This window comes from Neodiprion pinetum, chromosome 5 (assembly GCF_021155775.2).
Source record: "Neodiprion pinetum isolate iyNeoPine1 chromosome 5, iyNeoPine1.2, whole genome shotgun sequence".
NCBI classification, from domain to species: domain Eukaryota; kingdom Metazoa; phylum Arthropoda; class Insecta; order Hymenoptera; family Diprionidae; genus Neodiprion; species Neodiprion pinetum.
Genome location: NC_060236.1, coordinates 25,738,318 through 25,759,572, shown reverse-complemented (window position 1 = coordinate 25,759,572; position 21,255 = coordinate 25,738,318). Strand labels below are relative to the sequence as shown.

At 38.2% G+C, this 21,255-nt stretch overlaps 2 protein-coding genes across 8 annotated transcripts; one reads left to right on the top strand and one right to left on the bottom strand.

Moving 5' to 3' along the window:
- Positions 1-285: 285 nt before the first annotated feature.
- On the top strand, positions 286-21,183 carry LOC124220287 (uncharacterized). Of its 4 annotated transcripts, none has more exons than XM_046628944.2 (13): positions 286-649; positions 17,245-17,383; positions 17,456-17,586; positions 17,816-17,950; positions 18,034-18,198; positions 18,304-18,392; positions 18,469-18,661; positions 18,742-18,967; positions 19,073-19,237; positions 19,376-19,533; positions 19,807-20,042; positions 20,156-20,372; positions 20,529-21,183. In XM_046628944.2, the coding sequence occupies exons 2-13, from the start codon at positions 17,301-17,303 to the stop codon at positions 20,777-20,779; spliced, it is 2,049 nt and encodes a 682-aa protein (XP_046484900.1). In that variant the 5' UTR covers positions 286-649; positions 17,245-17,300; the 3' UTR covers positions 20,780-21,183. The 4 variants fall into 4 exon arrangements, with proteins under 4 accessions (XP_046484900.1, XP_046484897.1, XP_046484899.1 ...); XM_046628941.2 differs by lacking the exon at positions 286-649 and adding an exon at positions 15,761-16,447; XM_046628943.2 differs by lacking the exon at positions 286-649 and adding an exon at positions 15,761-16,465.
- LOC124220298 (uncharacterized) lies at positions 3,739-11,211 on the bottom strand. Of its 4 annotated transcripts, XM_046628969.2 has the most exons (6): positions 10,676-11,211; positions 9,109-9,180; positions 6,202-6,418; positions 5,200-6,020; positions 4,356-4,512; positions 3,739-4,142 (listed from the first exon to the last, which is right to left on the bottom strand). In XM_046628969.2, exons 3-6 carry the CDS (start codon positions 6,401-6,403, stop codon positions 4,012-4,014), a joined length of 1,311 nt encoding a protein of 436 aa, XP_046484925.1. In that variant the 5' UTR covers positions 6,404-6,418; positions 9,109-9,180; positions 10,676-11,211; the 3' UTR covers positions 3,739-4,011. The 4 variants fall into 4 exon arrangements, with proteins under 4 accessions (XP_046484925.1, XP_046484927.1, XP_046484928.1 ...); XM_046628971.2 differs by lacking the exon at positions 9,109-9,180; XM_046628972.2 differs by lacking the exons at positions 6,202-6,418; positions 9,109-9,180 and having other exon boundaries at positions 10,676-11,209.
- Positions 21,184-21,255: the final 72 nt, after the last annotated feature.

The window sequence follows — 21,255 nt, the reverse complement described above, 5'->3', positions numbered from 1 at the left end:
TCCCAGTTTATCAGTTGCGAATAAATAAATATGCAATTTATTTATTATAGCTTTAAGGATATAATTTGTCCAACTTTTCGGTATTTAAATATGAGTAACGTTGCGCTCTTATCAGCTACTATTATATATTATGCGGAGTGATGTTGCGTCATGAGTGGTGAATCATAATCCACAAGGTACTTTGTTCGAGTTACGTAGATAATCACATGTTGAATATGATAAATAGTGTCAATATTGTAGGTGCAAATTGAATGGAAGCAGGTTAAGGGTTTTTAAGTCACGACTTGGTCCTCCATAGTCGAGCCTATTCCCACTTTTCGATACGGAGAACAATCCCATGTATCAGTGGAATCTCCCTTCCTAAATTACCTGTTGACAAAAAAAAAAAAATGGCGAATAATTGGAACACGAGTTTAGTGAATGTCATGTATGATTGACAACGAATCGTACAACACACTTAAGGAAGTGGAGATGAAGTAGGTATTGCGTAGAAGTATAATGCGAACGCAATTCCATTGCGGAACGCGAAATGATGTGATTATTGCAGTAAGAGGGAGCCAGAAATACGATCAGTTGACTGCTTTCTGCAAATTTCGCAAGAAAGACTAGCCGCAATTAAACCATCCGCGAGCACCAACGATCCTATAAGGTAAGTCATACATATATCATACTTTCCCTGCCGGCAGGCGTGCCTACAACTCTATAAGTAAATGAGCGAAGATGATTGTGCGAGGTAAAACACAATGCGTGTAACGATGTTATAAAATCAGGCGTCGGTTAGTGAGGACGAAAGTAAATTAGAAGTGAAATAGTGAAAGAGTGCGAATCAGTCTGGTGAAGGACTCGTGCTGACCACGGAGTCGTCTTTTACTCGATAATATTGTACGTGAGAAAATTTTCCTCAAACCCAAGTTATTTTCAGTGAAAATTGAAAGCCTTTACGCGTGTTTCGATATTTCGTTGGAGAATTTTTTTTAATAAAATCCGGTCTCTGTGTCGCATGTGTATCGTAATAATTATTGTGGAGGCGGGAAATAAGCGCGATTTCATACCGTGCTATCAAAGCTGTGCGATTTCAAAAGGTATATCATATAGTGCCTATATGTTAACCTGAGCAGGTATGCCTCTGTCCACTCATCGTTCACCGACAAAGCCGATTAATGGATAATTGATCTCGCAAATAATGGAGGGATTGAACATGTCATTGAAAAGATACCGTCACGCTGTCCCTGCTTCAGGAATAGAATACTTTTATGCGGTGCGATTGCGTGTGTGTGTGTTTTGGATGTGGAGATATGCAGTGCGAACCTTGATGTGTTTGTATGAATAATCGGCTCGGAGAAAGGCTAGGCCGGAAATTGGGCCGAAATCGATTTGCAAAAAGCACTGAGAACCCCGGTCTGCATTCTGTGACCGAAAATTGGCTGCAGCCTCTAAACTTTTCTCTAACCAGGTGATTATTCCCACGTTATGAATTCACCGAGCAGTGAATTTGGTTCGTTAAATGTATGTCAATTTAAATCGGATCGTTTGGTACAGAAATATTTATTTCATACAAATTCACAGAAGTCTTTGATTCAAACTGTTCCGTTTTTTATTACAATTGATTAGGTCTATATCGGGATCCGTTTGTTTCAGAATAAGAACCATAAATTTTTCAATTCGGTTAGATTAATTTTTTAGAGGAATTCCTTCGTTGTAATACTGATTCTCGATACTTGGAACGCGTTCACTTTCGTTGCGACTATCTTCACACGTGTTCTACCAACCCATATACCTGTAATATTGCAAGAGTTATCACGAAACGCCCGCTTCGGTACCGTTTCGTAAAGATAACGTAACGAATCGCGGTTAAAACACGTTGTGCACCTATAATAACCTGCATTCATACAACTCTCTCGACTACGAAAACACAAACAACTCAGTTACGTAAAATCAAGGACTTGTACCAGGATGAGAATAATTCAATTCTTTTCATATGTTTATGACGGTATTATTTACCTGCGGTAGAGTTTCGAATGTGACAAAAGATTGTCTCGGTGCATTTACTGTCGAACAATAAAACGTATTAGGTACTTTTTAATTTCAATTCATTTCTGCCAATCAGGGAATCACGAAAATTTCACATCGTCCTTCTTTCCAGGTGGTTGCACCTCAGAGAAAGGCGGTCAGTCGATTCTTACACATTGTATTTTTAACTTATCCGTTTTGCTACGTCGATAATAATTGTCCGTTAAAATCATTGTATCTAATTACCAGGGTATTTATAAATAGCGTAATCGCGAGGCGACATCAAGTATCATCTAAGGACAGTGAAAGATCTTACGCCAGGCCAGTGGCTTGTGGATGATTTACCCTCTTGTTTTTATGCATTTCTCAAGGTCATGAAACAGCACGCGGTACCTATATGCGAATAAGTTATCATTGTTGTCGATGTACACTAATGTCAGCGGGAAAAAAAAAGAAAAAAAAAACGGTAATTGCATGGCCGGACGGAGATGGGTGAAGGTGATATCGCCGGGTTGTTTGTAGGGGTGTGATCATAACGTGCCAAGGCGCAAACGTGAGCGGATGACGTAGGTGCCGGTATCACAATAGGACTCAGTCATCTGAACAGCTAAAAATTGGTGATGTGCGATTAATCGATTAATCGATGGTTTCGATTCATACACCACCGTATATTGACTTTAAGAATTAATTATTATACCGCAACTTCGATTAATCGAAGAAACGATTGATTGATTAACTGGAAATACGATTAACCAAAATCGTCGATTAATCCAAGAACTCGTTTTATCGATTAATCGACAAAACGACTGATCGAAGCTACTGATTAATCGATTAATCGCATAGCACTATTAAAAATGATAAAAATACATGATGTACTGGCCTAGGCAGTGAAAATTATGTAATTGATGGAAAGGACATGCGTATAGTGTATAGAGTAAAATTCGATAATCTGGTTGAGGGATCGAAGGGTTGCAAATTCGACAGATCGCTTTTCGTGAAGTTAGTCAGACGAGGAGTTGCATCCGTCGATCATCGATCATCAGTACTTGTTGCTTTTTGGATAATTTCACGGAAGAGGAATATAAAGCGTTTGCCTGAATTGCGCAGGGATATTATACCGTGATTACCCAATAAACAATGCCAGTATATAAAGCGTATGAAATTCGTCAAAAAAGAACGTTTTATTCTGTAGAATAAACGTGCAGCACCTACGTATTTTATTGCGAAGAATGTCCGCCGTGATTTCGGTTTATTAAACGTTTTTGGTGGACGTCTTACGATAGTTGTTCATATGCAAATTTTATACGTTTGAAACCAAACATTTATAAATCGTATCTCAATTTGTTGATAAAACGTATCGAAAATCCGTTATTTTAATATTTATGGTAATCGTCTAATATTTGGATATTGATGACTACTAAGAGACGTTTCGCAAGTACGTTTTAAAACTCAAATTATGAAGGAAATTTTTTCTATTAAAATGTGTTGACAATGTCCGTTTAACTAACGTGACAAAATGTTTTCTGTTAATGACGCTTTAATCTTTCATTATTTATGTCTAAACGAATATTATACAGTGTTAAAAAACGTTTTTAATTGGACCTCTAGACTTGAATACATAACGTATCTTGGATGTGTAATTGAAAGCGTATATAGTACACTGCTATAGAGGAAGATCATTTCACGTTAGCTAGAAACAAGTCTGGGTTGAGTTAGAAAGCGTACGAATTTAGTTTATATATGTGAATCGATTTTATTATATCTTTGTTAGAACGTTACACAAATATCTTATATCTATAAATACTCATTTATCAAAAAAAAAGGTACATCTTGTAGCTCATAGACACAGCTCAACCTACACTATACTTTCGTCTTCACGGTAGTTACAACTAACAGAAAACGCTAAGAATATTACACTTATATCAGAAATATTTATATGCCTGTATGATTTGTACTTTTATATGACTGTTTTTAAAATTAGTTGACGTTTACCACAGTTTCTTAGCCCTTCTTTCGTACATAGGTATGCCGTGATCGAGCTAGTTTTAACCAGTCTTTCACGGCACACGAAACACTGGTTTCGGTTGCATCACCAATTTCCTTCTTGCCAAGAAAGGTTTGTTTCACAGCCTCTGAGAAAAAATACATCAAAAGGAAGGTACAATATCACGATATTGATAACTGATAAGGAATAATTTCAATGTAAATTGTGATGAATCTCGAATATATTGGGAAAAAAGTTAACAGTTTGCATAATTTGAATAATAATGTGTGAATAATATTGTTTTCACACGATAAATCCAAGTAATAACTGTTTCTCGAAAATTTCATGAATTATTCATTACCGTAAACAGTTTCCATTGTCAATGTCTTTTGAAATGGGACTTTGTCCCTCCCTGCCCAATTGAATTGCATCGCTAATTCGTTTGTGAGTAGTGACCTCATTATAGCCAACACACATTGGCGACCGCTTGTCCCTCCAACAGAAGCCAGTTTCCCGGTCTGCAACAAAATACTAAAATGAATGAATGTCGAATTGAATTCAAAATATTCTTACTGTTATCAACATCGATAACAATTTTGACTAGTTGGAGATTGTCGATTCCTAATATTTTTTCAGCATTTTTTAACGTTAACCCTCTCGATCAGACCGAGACCGATTTCATGTTGAATGAAAATCTCTCACCATATTGATATTTCGATGGGTGAAAGCAGTTTACCTCAGGGTTTAGGAGTATCTATAAGGCCATCTGACCTTGCTTAATGGAACTATGCAGTTAGAACCCTGACCTTGCGACCGATACAGTTTTATGAAGCCTCAAAGTGCGTGTTGCGTAGAAGCAACATACGGTCCGAGAGGGTTAAAACGTTACGAACCGCAATTCTGTATGCCTGTAGTAATTTTCATTATTCCTTTGCAGTCAACACATACCGAGCGTATTCTTCAATGAGAGACAACCCCCTCCCTAGTGCTAAGCCAACTCAGGCACATGACGCGTACGTGAAGTTCGGTCGAGTGGAGACTAACATGGCCACTGGCATTCTATCCCCTCCCGGCCGAGCCTCATGTGCCTGTGTTGGTTTGCGCTAGGGAGGGGGTTGGCCCTCATTGAAGAATACGCTCGGTATTAGTACCTATCCGTATGTCATGACATACATATTTTGAATATGATTGCAAGGTCTACTCACTAAATAAGTTCGATGCTCTTCGGATTTCAGGATATTTTCGAGGTTGGAGAAGTCTTCCATGGAGTTAAGAGGAAGTTTTGGGAATTCGGCTGGTTTCTTTGTTACGTCGATGCTGACTTCCTTCTGTTTTGAGAAGATTTTACGTAGTAGCAGATGGTTTTGTTCAGTGTAGGATTTAATGTGTTCTAAATACTGCAGAGTTTTTTCTTCAAAGGTATTCTGTTCGCGTGATGTGGTCGGGGTTGAAGGTTCAAGTTGTGAAAAGGATCTTGATAAGTCATATTGCGTGGTAGACCTGATGATCCTACTAGAAATGTTTCTATTTGATGTTTCATATCCAGACAACTGATTCGGTGACTCATGGGAATTATCATTATACTGGTGCTGTACGATCTTGTGGGCCAAGTTTTTCTTTGGTGTCTGATTTTTGGTAGATCCTTTGGCTGAGTTAATGTAGCGAGTATTCTTATTACGGTTAGAAGTCGATTCATCGACTTCGGACGGTGGCAAATTCTCGTCAGCTGAAGAGGTGTAACCTAAACTACTTGAACTTTCACGAGAACGCTTCGTTTTTTTTTTTTTGTTACTAACGTGTCGATTTTTAGCCTTCTTCTTGTCGGTTTTGTGTTTACGTTTTTTCTTTTGCGGCTCAGGTTCGACATCATCACTGTTCGTAGCTTCATTCTCGTCCACGTCATTGGTAATATCTTGCTGAGGTATTACAGTGGATTTTTTAGCGATGTTGCGAATTATTCCGGATTCATCGGACGTGCCCAGCTCCAGTAGGCGCGCCATCGTTGCTTCGGTGTCGTGGTAGTCATCTGTTAGTTAATCAAGGAATATCAATCAATACCGAATGCTCATTGATTAGCAAAATTAATCACAAATGTACAATATGATCAAAATATATCGTCGTAACTCTTATCCAAGTGAAAATTAATATGATTGAAACATTCAATCCGTATACAATTGTAAAAAAAAGTTCTACGTTCCAATAATCACCTCCGGTATGCAGTACTTTGTGAATGGCAAACTTTGGCCATGTTTTTTCATAGGCAGCCTTTGATTTTACAAGTTTTGTAAAATGATCTTCAGTTTTTGTCCGTGGCCAGTAACATTGGGTGTTGTTTTCGACCAGCCAAAGAACTGGTACCAATGCGCATTCTCTATCTTCGCCAACCAAGAATTCAATCACCGCATACATAGTTCTGCAGCACGACTGAGTAAAAACATCGTTAAATGTATCATATTCTCTAGTCTGGTGTATAAATTTATATTTGATCAAAATTCAAGCACTTTTATTCCACTCTGAGCAAAAAGTGCCAGTTTAAAAGTTTTTAATTAGGACATCAACATAGGAATATGCAAGGTAGTATATAAGTTAAAAGATGAATCGATCATGAAACATTATGAAGATTTTGGGAACGCATGTCTAACCAATACTTGAACGTCAATGTGACGTACAAAACTATAATAAATCAGCTCAAAAGTGATGTTATGAACATATGGTAGAGTTGGGTATATTGGACTACTAGGTAAATTAGACTCGGCATATACGGTATATGGTAATAGGTATACGATAATGTTATTTTTTGCTAAACATCTCAATTGAAGCAAACTTTTAATATAAAAGAGATAATGAACCTACGATTCTCGGGAATGTGTGCGAGGTAGACATAGACATACTATACATGTCTTGAACGAATCCCTCTTCCTCGTACACATTGCCGAGAATCGTAGGTTCATCATCTGTTTTTTGTCGAGAGCTCGTTTCGTTGAGATGTTTAACAAAAAATAAAAATTTTATTTCATTTCGTGTAGTATCGGAGTTACTGCGAAACCATCTTTAAATGGAAGACAGACGAATTTATGTAATATATCATCGACGCGATAAGATTTCGCTACGTTGAAACTTCTTACGAAAAAAATCCCTAGTTTGGAAGATTTAATAGGTTTCTGATAAAGGTCTCGCTTGTACTTGAACGGAGTACCTATAATTCTATATTCTCCGGCAATGAAAAGGATTGATTTGATCACTAATATTTCTGTCCCACAAGCTACTACATTATCCGGCCTTTTTATTGATATTTTGAATTTTTTCGTTTCCAGAGCCTGACATTCACGAGAATTTCCAATAAATTTGGGTTTAGGAATAAATTTTTCCTGACAATTAGTTTTACGAATAGAACTTAGTTCTTCAAGTCGATTACTCAGCTGCTGCAGCGGCAAGCGTTTCGATCGAATAAGTCGTTTCAAATGGCCCAAATGATTTTCATACACAAAGCAACTGTATTCTTCTAATGGGCCAAATCGTTCTACGTCGTCTATGACATGCAGCAGCGAATGTACATTATATACGACAAAGTTTTGTCCGTATATCTTAGCACCTTGAGTAACGAATTTTTCGATCATATCTTGCGCGATGTTTCGAAAACGCGAGAACAAGGCTGTATTCGATAGAATATACACGGCGGCAGACAATAATAAAAAATGTTTGTACTTTTTTCGATCTAGCACATCCCGCATTACAACAGGGCCGGAATATAACAAGAAAAATCTAAATTCTGTCGCTTTCCATCGATGCAAATCCAAAAATCCACGGGGCTTTCGAGGAAACTCTGCCGGAACATATCGCGCCAATAGTTTCATTATACGTTCAATTTCTAACAAAATATCCTTAGACAATTTGCAATCACGTGAACCCTCGACCCAGTATTTAAGGAGCAACCTCTTCAAAATTCCCAGGTAGATTAAATGCATGGGATCTAAAGGAAATTGGGAGACTAGTCCCACGTAAAGATCTAAAAGAGGCGAACGTCCTTTAACGTGACGATCGTTTTCACTAGGTGCAACAAAATCACTATCTTTTCGCTTCTGGAATTCGGTGTCACATGGATAACACAGTTTACGGTTGAGATGAACTGCGCGAATCTTACACCTCTCGCAAGCATCCTTACCCGAATGTCCTAAACACATTTTCAACATAGATCTCGCGGGCGCGTCACACGCGAATAAACCAACTCTGACAAAGTATTTGGTGCCATTAAACTCAAAACCATTGGTGCTTAAACGTGACGTTTCTTTAATTAAATCTCGTAAATATGAAGATAGTGGCATCGGTTTACCCGTACCATAATAAACACCAATTACAAATGGGCTATCATCGATCATTGAAATACTGCGTCCCAAAATTGGCCAAAATGATGTTCCGCTACTTTTATAAACGGGAATCCCATCAATATTAAAATCAACTCGCAACGTATGTTCAGGTGACAGTCCTTTTTTGAGACCTGACTCGAGTTTTTGTCTCAAGCATTTCTCCAAACCGAAATAACACATTTCTCCGTTGTCTAAATTTAACGTTTCAATACGTCGTGACGTGTGAAGTAGAGTCCTAGCACTTAAGGGTAAGATAGGATGTGCTGGTTTCAATAATGCTAGCAATTGATCGATCGCGTTATGTGTGATGTTATTTGAAGATGCCCAGTCGCGCAAATTTTCAACAAAGTTCGTTTCATCATCTAAATGCACTTCATCGCTGACGGAACTTGAATTATCTTCAGAACTGTACAACGTAGCTTTGATGCTATCTATGTCACTTTCGATGTCTTTGAAATCTTTATTATCGCGGTTCGAATTAGAGTTTTCTTCATTCTGTTCATTACTTTGATGGATATGATCAACATCATAATCGCTATCTATAGAGTGCACATATTCTCCGATACAAGACACATGTTCATGACTAGCATCTTTTAATTGTGATTTCGTAAGGTGCTCGAGTGCACAATTATTGCCTGCAATACTCAGTAATACTTTACGAGTATTTATAGCTGTTTTGCGACGCAAATGTCGTTTACTCAGAACTTTTAAATCATGAGGCATGTTATAAAACTAAATAATAATACACACCAGACAAGAAATGATGTACGCTTTAACGTGCTTGCCTTATTTGTCGTAAATATCCGCACACCACTCTGAAAACTAAAAGTTAAATGAACCTAATGAACGTAGTACGTGAGTCAATACAGAAGATTCATAGCAATAAAGCTTTTACACGAGTTAGCGCAACAATTTATATAAAATTTTATTGAAAATTAAGTAATTTGATCAAAAATGCTGTTTCGTGTATATTTTCTTGGATTTGGGCTAAATAAATATTAAAAAGGCATTTGTAGCCGAACAATTTTGTAAACACGAATAAAAAACGTGGTCAGCTACCCATCGAACGTATATAATACGCAGGTAATGAGTAGTTTCATTCTATTGGATTTGACTCTGACATTTACCGATAAACGCATAGTATACTCATGATTTACGTTCAGTAGTAGGAATCGTGATATATTTCAGGACTAGATAGTACTGTTACTAATATTATTATTCTATAGTACTTATAGTTCTATGTATCGCTATTTATTGTTACTACAAATTAAACAAGATCGTAGTTTAACGTTGAACCAATTCTGGGCCGATGTCCTGCTTATATTCTAATACTTTTCGAATAGTATATCATGACGCCTACTACTGAACGTAAATCATGAGTATACTATACGTTTATCGGTAAAGATCAAAGTCAAATCCAATGGAATAAAATTACTTGTTACGAATTTCCTGCGTATTATATACGTTTGATGGGTAGATGACCACTATTTTTACCAGTGTTTACAAAATTATTCAGGTGCAAATCCCTTTTTAATATTTATTCAGCCCAAATCCAAGAAAATATACACAAAACAGAATTTTGGATCAAAATACATAATTTTTAATAAACCTCTATATAAGTTGTTGCACTAACTGGTGAAAAAGCTTTATTGCTACGGATCTTCTCTATTGTCTCTATTGTCTAACATGACCGTCTTCTTCTGATGGATAATAATTGTTATTTTCAATTGAAGGGAAAAGAAAATAAAAAATATTGTCAAAATAATATTTCTGTGATTTCGATGGCACAGAAATATTTACGTGGCTGTATTACTATACTTTGTTACTTTGGAAGATGCTACGAGTTCATATGTATGTTATAGATATGTTGAAACGGTATCTAAAAAAATAATAAACACGAAACCGATTTCAAACAATACAGAGCAAAAGTTACTAATAACCGCATGATCACATGGGATGATTATTAACATGAAGTTTTCCTCAAATTCGACAAGAACTAATATAATTAACCTATAATATACGTATCATAGTAAACTTAACACATATAAATAACGTTTAAAAACAGTTCAAAAATATTCATGAACGTTATATAATAAACAATAAACTATTCCATATTTTTATGGTACATCGTTTGGTTTAGAGAAAAAGACGCAGAACATTACACATAGTTTCTTTTGAAGAAAGAAAAGAAAGGAAAGAAAAAAATACAGAAGAGACAGAATTTGAGTTGCAAAACACATTATTTTTTCAACCAAGAATGCTCGATGTATTAAGACAAAATACCACCATATTTGGAAAAATATGTAGTTGTACTTACCAGCGTTATTTAATGACGAATTTGCTTCTTCCGTCTAGGCCGCAGATTAACAATAGCTTCTCACCTTTTTTGCTACACGATCACCGATCGATCCGAGCACCTCCGCATTCGGTTGACGAATAACGCCATAACCAGCGCCTGAGGCCAGTTGCAAGGGTGGGGATGAATATAGGCTCCCAGACAAAGACAAAGATAGAGGAGACGCAAGAGCGACAGAGAGATCGTGCCCAAAAGGGAATCAACTTTGCCATATATGCCCGTGTTATTCCGAGCTGTCCTTGTCTTACCACTCGCTATACTTACACTTACTGTATGAATGCGCGGTCCATGGGATAAGTTCTGTCTCTACATATAATTATTGCGCTCTTACTCTAGCTTGCAGCGTTACCGACGCTGACGCACCAGAGCAGGAGAATAATATATCAGTAGTGACACAATGTATAACGCACAGAACTCCGATAAAATAGCGCGAAAAATAAACGTACAAACGACGTTAAAAATGCGACAGGATATGATGAACGCTTGTTTTAGCAAGTACTCATACAAGATATTGAAGTCTTGACGTAATTCGTGCCAAATAATGAGATTTAATATATTATAATATGATAACCAATATTGTGAAATAATTATAAAAATGTACAATAAATTATTATTCTTGGTACGAAATTATTCACGTTTCGGACACTTCTTTATTCTCTTCCTTTTATTGGTTATATCTATGTTCCATGCACCGGTAAATGAATACAAGATCAGTGTTCAGCTTTAGTTACCACATAATATTGGCATCAAAATAACGGGTAATTAAAGTCCATTTTTCGGAAACTAATTATAAGATAATCAACTGATTTGGCCACCGCTTGGCATCAGGCGGTTCCGCATACATGAATACTAAAAGTGCGTTCATAATCTGAATATTGTACTCAACGTTGAATTTTCCTCAATCGTGTTGAAGTAAAACAAGTATGAACCCATTTGATCAAATATACATATTATACAATTCAATGTATCTTGAAAATAGTCCGATATTGAATAAATTTCATAAACGGTTATTGAACGTAGATCACAAGTAGCAGTAAAACGTGAACAATAATCGTTGAAAAAATACGTTCATCAAACGATGAATATATTTCTGTGCAATAGTGGAAAACCGCAATAATTAAGCGCTTAATTGGGGTTGCTGGTAGTTGTATGATGAATGTACAATATATATATATATATATATATATATATATATATATATATTAGGGTGTGTCGAAAATGAACTTTTTTTTTTCTTCGCTCCTACCACTCAAAACTTTAGGTTTTGACATTAAAGAGGTCCTCGTTCAAGGAGGGCGCTGTAGCTTGAAGTTTAGAAGTCGCTCAACGAGGATTTAGGTTTCCCATCTAATTAACACGTAAAAAATATTGTTTTTCGTTCAAAATGATGTCAGGCATCCAAAAAATTGGCGATTTCTGTGCTTCTTGGCTTATTTGAAAGCATGACTCATCCCCTAAACGATGATAGGTCGTTTTTCGACTTACCTTGTACCAATTTTTTTTACGCCACTTTTCGACCACAATAGTCACTTTTTCAAGTTTACAAAGTCTCCAATGTATCAATGAGTTCAAAATGAATTGCTACAAGTATTGATTCTTGATTCGAATATAAATAACCAATTCCAAAAATTAGTGAAACATACAAAATTTCTCAAAATAAACATGGTTTTTTGAATAAAATTGAAGATACGGAATTTACCAATTTTTAGAATTGGTTATTTATATTCGAATCAAGAATCAATACTTGTAGCAATTCATTTTGGACTCATTGATACCTTGGAGACTTTGTAAACTTGAAAAAGTGACTATTGTGGTCGAAAAGTGGCGTAAAAAAAAATTGGAACAAGGTAAGTCGAAAAACGACCTATCATCGTTTAGGGGATGAGTCATGCTTTCAAATAAGCCAAGAAATACAGACATCGCCAATTTTATGGTTGCCTGACATCATTTTGAACGAAAAACAATATTTTTTACGTGTTAATTAGATGGGAAACCTAAATCCTCGTTGAGCGACTTCTAAACTTCAAGCTACAGCGCCCTCCTTGAACGAGGACCTCTTTAATGTCAAAACCTAAAGTTTTGAGTGGTAGGAGCGAAGAAAAAAAAAAAGTTCATTTTCGACACACCCTAATATATATATATATAGATGTTGTAGACACCAAGATTGAAAATGAATTTCATAAACGTCTATCACGCGTAGATCAGAAATACCAATAAAACGTACATTATAATAGTCGAAGATATACGTTCATAAAACAATCAATATACTGCTGTGCAATGGTGAATAGGAAGTATGATAAACGTCTAATTAAAGTTGCTGGCAGTTGTGTCATGAATGAATATTATATGTTGTGATTACCAAAATCATAAACGAATTTCGTGAACGTTAATAGCTCGTAATTTGTAAATTCAAATGAAACGATTCTGATAAAACGTTGAAAGATGGAGTACCAACATCGTTAAACATATAAGTTTTAAACGATTTTCGTACGAATAATGAACAAATATACTATACGTTGCTTTTGCTATAATAATACGTATTTTAAACTTCTGTATAATGAAATACGCATAATAAACAGAGTAATCATACGAATAATATCCATCCGAAATATTACAGTATATGTGATACGGTTGAATTTTATACTTATACCATTATTAAACGACTTCGACGTTTCATATACGAAATTTATACTGGTGTGTGTTTATTGGGTAGTGATCGTAGACCACAACTATTACCGTTGCATCATTTACGTTTGGCAACGTAAATGGCGCAATGTAGAACTCACGCATGTATGACGGGCGAGCAAGCTGCCCATTGCCATGCTTCGTCGTGCCTGAAATGAATTTCTTGAGCGTTTACAAAGCGGCCCTTTCGATTACTCTATATTCGTGAGAACTAATAACCTTTCACGCTTTCTAACCACTTTTTAATTACCTGCGCAGCGAAGCTCGTGTAGATGATTGAAAAAAAACGTTTTTTCGATAGTGTATTTATTGACTCAGATTTTCAGCATTGACGTTGCTCTGTAACAATATTGGCAGCAGAGTTCTTCGGTACTTGCCTTAAATGCGCTTTTAAGAATGTCCAATTAGCTCGACGATGAAGAGCGTAATTAACGTCTTATTCTTTTTTGTTATTGCATCCCTTTTTTTCACTGTTGATTACTCAACAACGAGAAAATTAGACGCTGAAAAACATTTGGGAGAGGGTATCGAGAAGATTGCAAAATTACGCTGAAAAATGGTTCTGCAGCCATATGATGAACGTCTCTGATTATTATAGTCTTGAGACAAAAAAAAAAAAAATTATTCAGGTAGTCAACAGGCAATGACTGTATCATATACAGAGAGTGAAATCTTTCTACAAGCTTGTAAGTGTCTGCGCTACTTCCTGTTCTTAAGTATACAAAGCACTATAGTTACATATACAATTTCATTTGTTCGCTTTGCAAACGTGAATGCCTCTACAATCATTCGCATTTTAGTCAAGGATGTGGCGTAACATTTACATGTGTATATTCTCTCACGAATGCGGTTTAAGAAATCGAAAAACTTGGGCGATATCCCTCTTCGGTATATCGGCAACAAATGTACACCTTGAAATAATCTGTTATTCTTTTCTACGATGATATCGAGAAGGGAGAAATTGAACAATTTAAGCATCTTAATAATTGAAAAAAATAGTAGCGCATGCTTACAAACGCGTAATTATGATACGATTTAATTCAACTGATTAAAAAACGGATACTTTTCGCATCGGCAGTTCTAAATGTGAGCGAAACTTCATTCATCGTATAGCAATGATATAGTACAAGGAGCGGATCTTGGTAATACGATAGAATTATGTAGTTGCGAAAATTTATTTTATTTTATAATCGTATATACAATATCGGAGTAACCTAGGTACGTGGGTTTTCCTTCAACGATGTTTAGGGTCATCAAAGTGCAAAAGAAACTCACGACGAGATCATTTTGAATTATCAAACGGATAAAGAGTATCCGCAGATAAACTGGAGTAAACTACCTGTGATGATATACTTACGCAGCCTATACATAAAGTTAATGTCGGGTAAAAAATACAACGAAAATAAAATTCATAAAATAAATGAGGTAATGTATAGTTGATAACGCGTACACGTGATATTCGCTTTCCTTTATTAAGGGTACGTTGTACCGAAACACGCCCAGGTTTCATTGATAATAGAACATAGCTCAGTCGAAGCAGAGGTCTCGTTTGATGACACGAGTTCCGGCTGAACGCATGGACCCGAGTGTGTGTATATACATACAGCCTCGGTAATTAAGTAAATTAACATGACAATAATATGGTAGAAATATTCCGTCGACGGAACGAGGACGCGTGAATAGGCGTTTCGCGCATAGCTCGACGACGTAGAGATCGAGAAACACCACACCCTCACCCTGATTACAACAATAGATCGGCCATTCATGGACCAGGCATTAATGCGGTCGTGGTTGGTGTTCTCTTTGTCAGAGTCGACGTTTTCCGCCCATCGATAGGCCCTCTGGATTTTCTTTTCTTCCATTTTCATTCAAATCTCTTGACACCGCGTGCCCATTCCACCGGCGAGATCGCAGAGCGTGTTCATTATTGGCTCAAGACATGCGGCCGACGCGTCACTCCGTCCATAATACAGGATCCAAAAATGAGCACTTGTACTTTTCACCGTCGTCAGCGACGTTTGTCTTTGGTCGATTGACACACATTTCTGTTTCGTTCCTTGGGCTCGTTTTTTTCAGGTGTGCGTTGCCCGCGACAGATTATACGGGCTTGAGGACTGCTTGAGGGGCCGTGGGGAGGACGTTAAAGACACTGTTCTGGTGTCGGACAATGCCGCTTATGTATGTTCTACGTTTTACGGTGTACCTGCTACCGAGTATCGCACAATGATGTATATCGCGTTCCGTGCGTCGTTTCCCCCGCGTATAGAGGAATACTTGCCTTTACGCATTACGGCATAACACATCATTGCCATATGACAATGCACGCGGATATATACAAGCTTACCCGCATCGGATGCAGACTCGCAGTATTCACCTCGACTCTGACGCGATCAGAGTATGAGCAAACCGGAAGAGCGGCCTGCACTTTTCGCGTTCGCAATCCCGCATCGGTTGTGATTTTTCGCAATTCGAACCTGTGCGAGGAGCTCGAATACGGTCAGGTGGCATCTGACTTGCAACTATAACTTTATGTCCGTTCCTCCACATGCGGACGAAAGGTGTAAATTGCTCCGGGAACTAAAAAATTAACTTAGTTAATTGTGACATCGGTGATGACGTGTTGAAGGTCTACCCCACCTACCACTGCAGTCACAGAGACGTATTTTTTTGGACTATACCCGCTAGTTGGGACTCAAATGATTACTAAAGTTCCATTGTGCTCAACCGATGATTGGAAGTAGACTTGGACCATCATTTGAAGACCATCGTCGATGATGCTGGAAATATTGGTGTCTCCAGGAAGAACGAAGGGGTGTAAATAGTGTAAATTGCAAATAGATTCGGACAGGATCCGACGTTTTGCTATCTTGTTTTTCAAATATGACAATGCGACGGTGATGCGGCTCAGTATAAGTCGCGTGTACACGTGTCAATTCGACACGTTGTTATGTAAGATATATTGACGCGTATACCGCAGCTGAAAGACTATGGCGAGGTGGATGCAAAGACACTCGTATTCATAGCGGCAGATCATCGTTCGAACTTTGAGTAGGTGGTTTTGTGCAAGTATGGAAGCATCTCCTAGTGTGAAAAAGAGTGCGTCGCCGTAATTTTTTTTTTTTTTTTTTCGATTGCACAAACACGTACACACACTTGCACTTTCCTTCACACATCCGCACGCACAATTGTTTTGTCCAGACAACATCTTCACACGTATACGCGTATCAAAATCATAAATGCACGTATGCATGCGCACATATCCACGTGTGTTAAACTACATAAATGTGTAAAAAAATGACGTGGACCATTTACATCCAATCTATATTGCTTCTTTGTGCCATATGTACAGGTGAGTACGGATCCAGATTTGTTATCTAAAAGTTAAAGTTAAATCGGAGAAAAAATCATGGGTACCATTGGACCTATTTAGCCATTTCAAAAACACCACTCGTTTTGAGAGACATGTGCTAAGATTAGATAGTTGACCATAAAAAATACCATTTCATCTCACCAGATGAAACTGAATTTATCCAAATAAATTCATTGGGATCAACTTCATCGTGGTCGAATCGAGTTAATGGGGGGACTAGTACTCGTGAATTTTGCTACCTCAAAGTACAGCTACATTAATTATTGAAAACAGAAAAAGAAACAATAATTCCACGTTCTAGACTAGTTAAAGTTTACTTTTCTTAGAGAACTGTCGTAGTCCAGTGATGGTTTTCAAAAATTTTGTAGTTGAAGTTACGAAGATTTTTTGATAAAGATACATAAAGACCGATCACCATATTTCGCTCAGTATGATTTAGACGAAGATTAAAAATTATATGAAATTGATATTCCAGTGCTTGGTTTACGGCAATGTGACCAAAACAATACCGGATGGGAAAAAGTCGCCGGGATGAGACCAGAGTCCGTAGACTCAAGTGCAATTCTGTACGAGGGTATAAATTCTCAAGGAATCACGACAACATGTTTTAGGAAGTGAGTTGTCGATCCCAAAAAATATATGACCTGAGCGAAACTGAGCTTATTGACAGTTGCTTAAATTTTCAGGTGCAGAGCACTGAATTGCTCTGCTTTTGTAATTGATCTGGAAAGAGCTGGTTGTTTTAGCGTAAAAGTAAGCTCGCAGCATTTTGTTCCAGAACCCAACGTCACCTTTTATCACCAAATTTGCGTTAAAGGTAGATACGTATGCACATTATACCTATACAGAATTGTATTCGAAATAAAGGGAATATATGGCTGAATAAATGAATGATCCTCTATCTTTCACAATTAATTCTCTTCAGGAGTAGAGCATCATTTTTAAAGTTCCAGTTGCATGCCTTCAAGTAATTGGGGAGCATGTATTTCGATATTTGCATGCTGATTTTTGTTTCACATCTATAATCTCAAATTGTAACTTTTTAGTTCCTTCGAATTGCAAGCTCGAAAGGCTCTGGCAAGTGGAACGAACGCTCGGTGCGATTTTGGTGGATCCTTCAGCCAGGTGGCTGCCTGAAATCATGACGAGAGCGCAGTGTTACGAAAGCTGTATCGCCGCCGGTTCGTACATTGCATATTTTGAAGCCCGCGTGGAAGTACCACTGTATCCAATAACTGGTTCTACCTAGTTCCTCTTTCAACAGGTAGAAATTGCAGATCAGCGCGATATCGCACCGCCGAAGACTTACGCATCGGAGACACGCAGGGTAGATGCGCTCTTTCTACCCTTGACAGGGGATCCAGACCTCAAGCTTATAGGGCTTCCATGTACAGAGACGAGTATCTCCAGAATCAGTGCCATAATTTGTGTCGGTATAGTTTAAAGTAGAATCTCAAATGACGCTGAAAAGAGCTGTTACAATGTTTAAAAGATTTTTATCGGCATACTTACATGGAATCAACCGTTGTTTCAGCCAAAGCTGATTACTGTTCTTACTCGGAGTTCGAAAACGCAACCATGCTGTACTCCGATCTGAGGTTGCCTGGACTGGACGAAACACAAGTGAGTTTAACAATGCTCAAGAGATATTGATGCACATTCATACGCAGCATTTAATCTACGTCTACTCGAATTTAAGTGCGAAGAGAGGTGCGACGCCAGTTTGGATGGGTTCAACTGCAGAGGGTATACAGTACATCGGTCGTACAATTCAATAACTGCGTCGAATTTGGTGTGTCTCCTTCATGCCGACGATACTATCGGTGCTGGACCAAGTTCTCTGATATACGTGCCTGATCTAATCTACAAAGAACGCGAGCCCTGTTTGGACCGTAAGTCAATGCTCACCGATACTTTCCAAATCAATCAATTCGTGAAATGATAACTGTAGCTATCTTTTTAATCATCCAAGTGAGAGTCAGATGCACGAACGAAAGCCTTACCGTTGAATTGAGCACGGATGACGCCTTCTGGGGCAGGTTGTACGTCAGTGGATGGGGCGAACGTTGTGGAGTGCAAGGAAGTGGTAAAAACCTGACATCCCTGAGGCTGGTTTTACCGCATCGCGAGGATCTCACTATGGGCAGAACCATCAAATGTGGACTGAGCCCTGTCATATCCGTGAACAGCCGTAATCGGTATATTCCAGAGACTAGTCCGCAATTTACTTTTTCATTTCTCCATCGATTGTTGAACTTTCGATATGCTAAAAGTGATATTTTAATTTAATCGAACGCCTACAGGAGCCGCACCATAGCTTGGGCCACCGTTGTCGTGCAGTTCAATCCAATAATTCAGAGACTTGGTGACCAGGCGGTGAGAGTTGGGTGTTCCCTGGACGGAAATGACGACCCCCCACAGCCGAGAAACATCACAGTACATTCAGACGTACATTTTATTGACCCAAAGTGAGAATTGTGGTGTTTATTCTATTTTCACAGTGTCTCCATAGAAAGTTTTAATCCAGAAGTATAAGAGCGCAAGCATGGCTTAGGTTTTAATCCATTTTTCGAATGCATGTTCTTTTATAATCATTATTTTCCAAGCGCTGGCTTACCACCAATCGTTTCAACCGTCGTAAACTCATCATCGGAGGCTCCGATGGTAAGGATGAGGATACTTGATGAGAGCCTTTCGCGCGACGCGACCGTCACTCAGCTGGGACAGAAGTTGATTCTGAGGATCGAAATAATTCCGCCCGACGGTATGATGTTCTTGTCGCGTATATATTTTTATCGAGAGTATTCCTTATACCTAGATAGTTGATACGCGAACGACGCTTCGCCCGCAGGTAGGCAACTGAAGTGACATCTTATACATAATAAGCTGTAATAAGTATTCCCAATGTAACTTCGGTTGCCTATCCGCCGGCGAGTGTCTTTTGCATAGTTGACCTTCTCGAAATCCTTCCTGTACACTTTTGTGAATTCCATTTGAAACCTTAACGTGTAATTTTAAGACTAAACGTAAATTTCAGGCCCGTTTGACATTTTTGCCGGACATTTGGTCGCCAGCAGTGCTGGAGGAGATTCATCCTATCTTCTGCTCGATGAAATGGGATGTCCAACTGACACGAGCACCTTTCCAGCTCTGGTACGAGATGTCACAGACAACAGTTCACTCGTCGCAAAATTCACTGCCTTCAAGTTTCCCAATAGCCAATTGGTCAGGTTCAACGTGGTTGTAAAGTTTTGCACCGGAAGATGCAAGCCGGTATGTATTCAAGTTATTATGACGATTTAAGACGTTACTTCATCAGCAGCAAGCCACCCTATAATGTATACAACGATTCCATTGTATGGACATTATTTGATCTTTCCGTCAAGGCTCACTGCAGCAATGATGAATATTCTTACGGAAGGCGGCGTAGAGAGATATCTACTGCACCCACAAATGCCAATGTCACCGAAATAACACCGAAGACGATTCCCGATAAAATTCCTCTCCAGTTCTCGATATTCGTTCATAGCCCAGTAGTTTCACCAGATCCTCTTCTGTCGCGGGACAGTTCAGCACCAGACACCATCCTCGTTGCTGGTGGTCGTAAGTACATTAATTTTTATCTTTCACCCATTATATGGCGTTGTGGTGATTCTAATAGTATCACCATCATCGTCGTCGTCATATCACTTTATTCTGGAATTCCAGAAATACTGTCAAATTTTTTGGAGATGCGGATATAAATCTTGATTATTTCAGAATCGTTGGATGGGCTGCTTTGCGTTGACGCTGGCCTTGCCTTGGGTCTCTTGATTTTTTGGCTTATCGTTCAAATAATGTTGACGATCGGTTGTTTGGTGGCTGTAAAACGATACCGACGATTAGCTCGTCGGGCGGAAGAGGATCGTGCCGATATATTGGCCAGGCATCTTTATGGTATTCACGGTGGTAATTTCGAAGTTGCCCGACGTGTACGGTGGGCTGATCACAACAGCTCATCCGTCAGCTGATGCCGTTTTTAACATCATTAGTAGGGAAGTACCAGCCGAAGTTCAGGACTTCCGAGCTGTTGAGATAGCACCATTCCAGATTCCACGCTACGTTTCGTTTACATAACGTGCAGGTGGAACGTGCAGCGGACGCTGATCGTCTTTGTTTTCACCGTCTCGCCAATGTATTAACCACGCGGATAAAACAACCGGAAGGTTCTTATGTATAGGTGTGAGTGTATTATTGAACGAATTGTAATGTAGTGTTGGAATATGATCAAACCACTTTTATCATTTACCTGTTTGAATTATTACACATCAATATGTATACAAAAAAAATGTACAACATTCTGGCTGACGTGGTATAATTGGTATAATCGATGACCATATTGTTGACTTGTAATTAAACTATTCATGCAATCATAGTTGAAGTTGCAAAGTTGTAACGGCTGGGGTATTGCCTATGTTTCTTTTCTTCATGTAGTGATAATGAACGA

Excerpts from the sequence above, each read along its gene's own strand:
- LOC124220298 (XM_046628969.2), bottom strand. The coding sequence starts at position 6,403 with ATGTATGCGGTGATTGAATTCTTGGTTGGCGAAGATAGAGAATGCGCA. Across the intron at positions 4,513-5,199 it reads AAGAGCATCGAACTTATTTA|ACCGGGAAACTGGCTTCTGT; the intron begins GTGAGTAGACCT and ends ATTTTGTTGCAG. Across the intron at positions 4,143-4,355 it reads GACAATGGAAACTGTTTACG|AGGCTGTGAAACAAACCTTT; the intron begins GTAATGAATAAT and ends ATTTTTTCTCAG.
- LOC124220287 (XM_046628940.2), top strand. The coding sequence starts at position 16,682 with ATGTGTAAAAAAATGACGTGGACCATTTACATCCAATCTATATTGCTT. Across the intron at positions 18,393-18,468 it reads CTGGACTGGACGAAACACAA|TGCGAAGAGAGGTGCGACGC; the intron begins GTGAGTTTAACA and ends CTCGAATTTAAG. Across the intron at positions 18,662-18,741 it reads ACGCGAGCCCTGTTTGGACC|TGAGAGTCAGATGCACGAAC; the intron begins GTAAGTCAATGC and ends TAATCATCCAAG.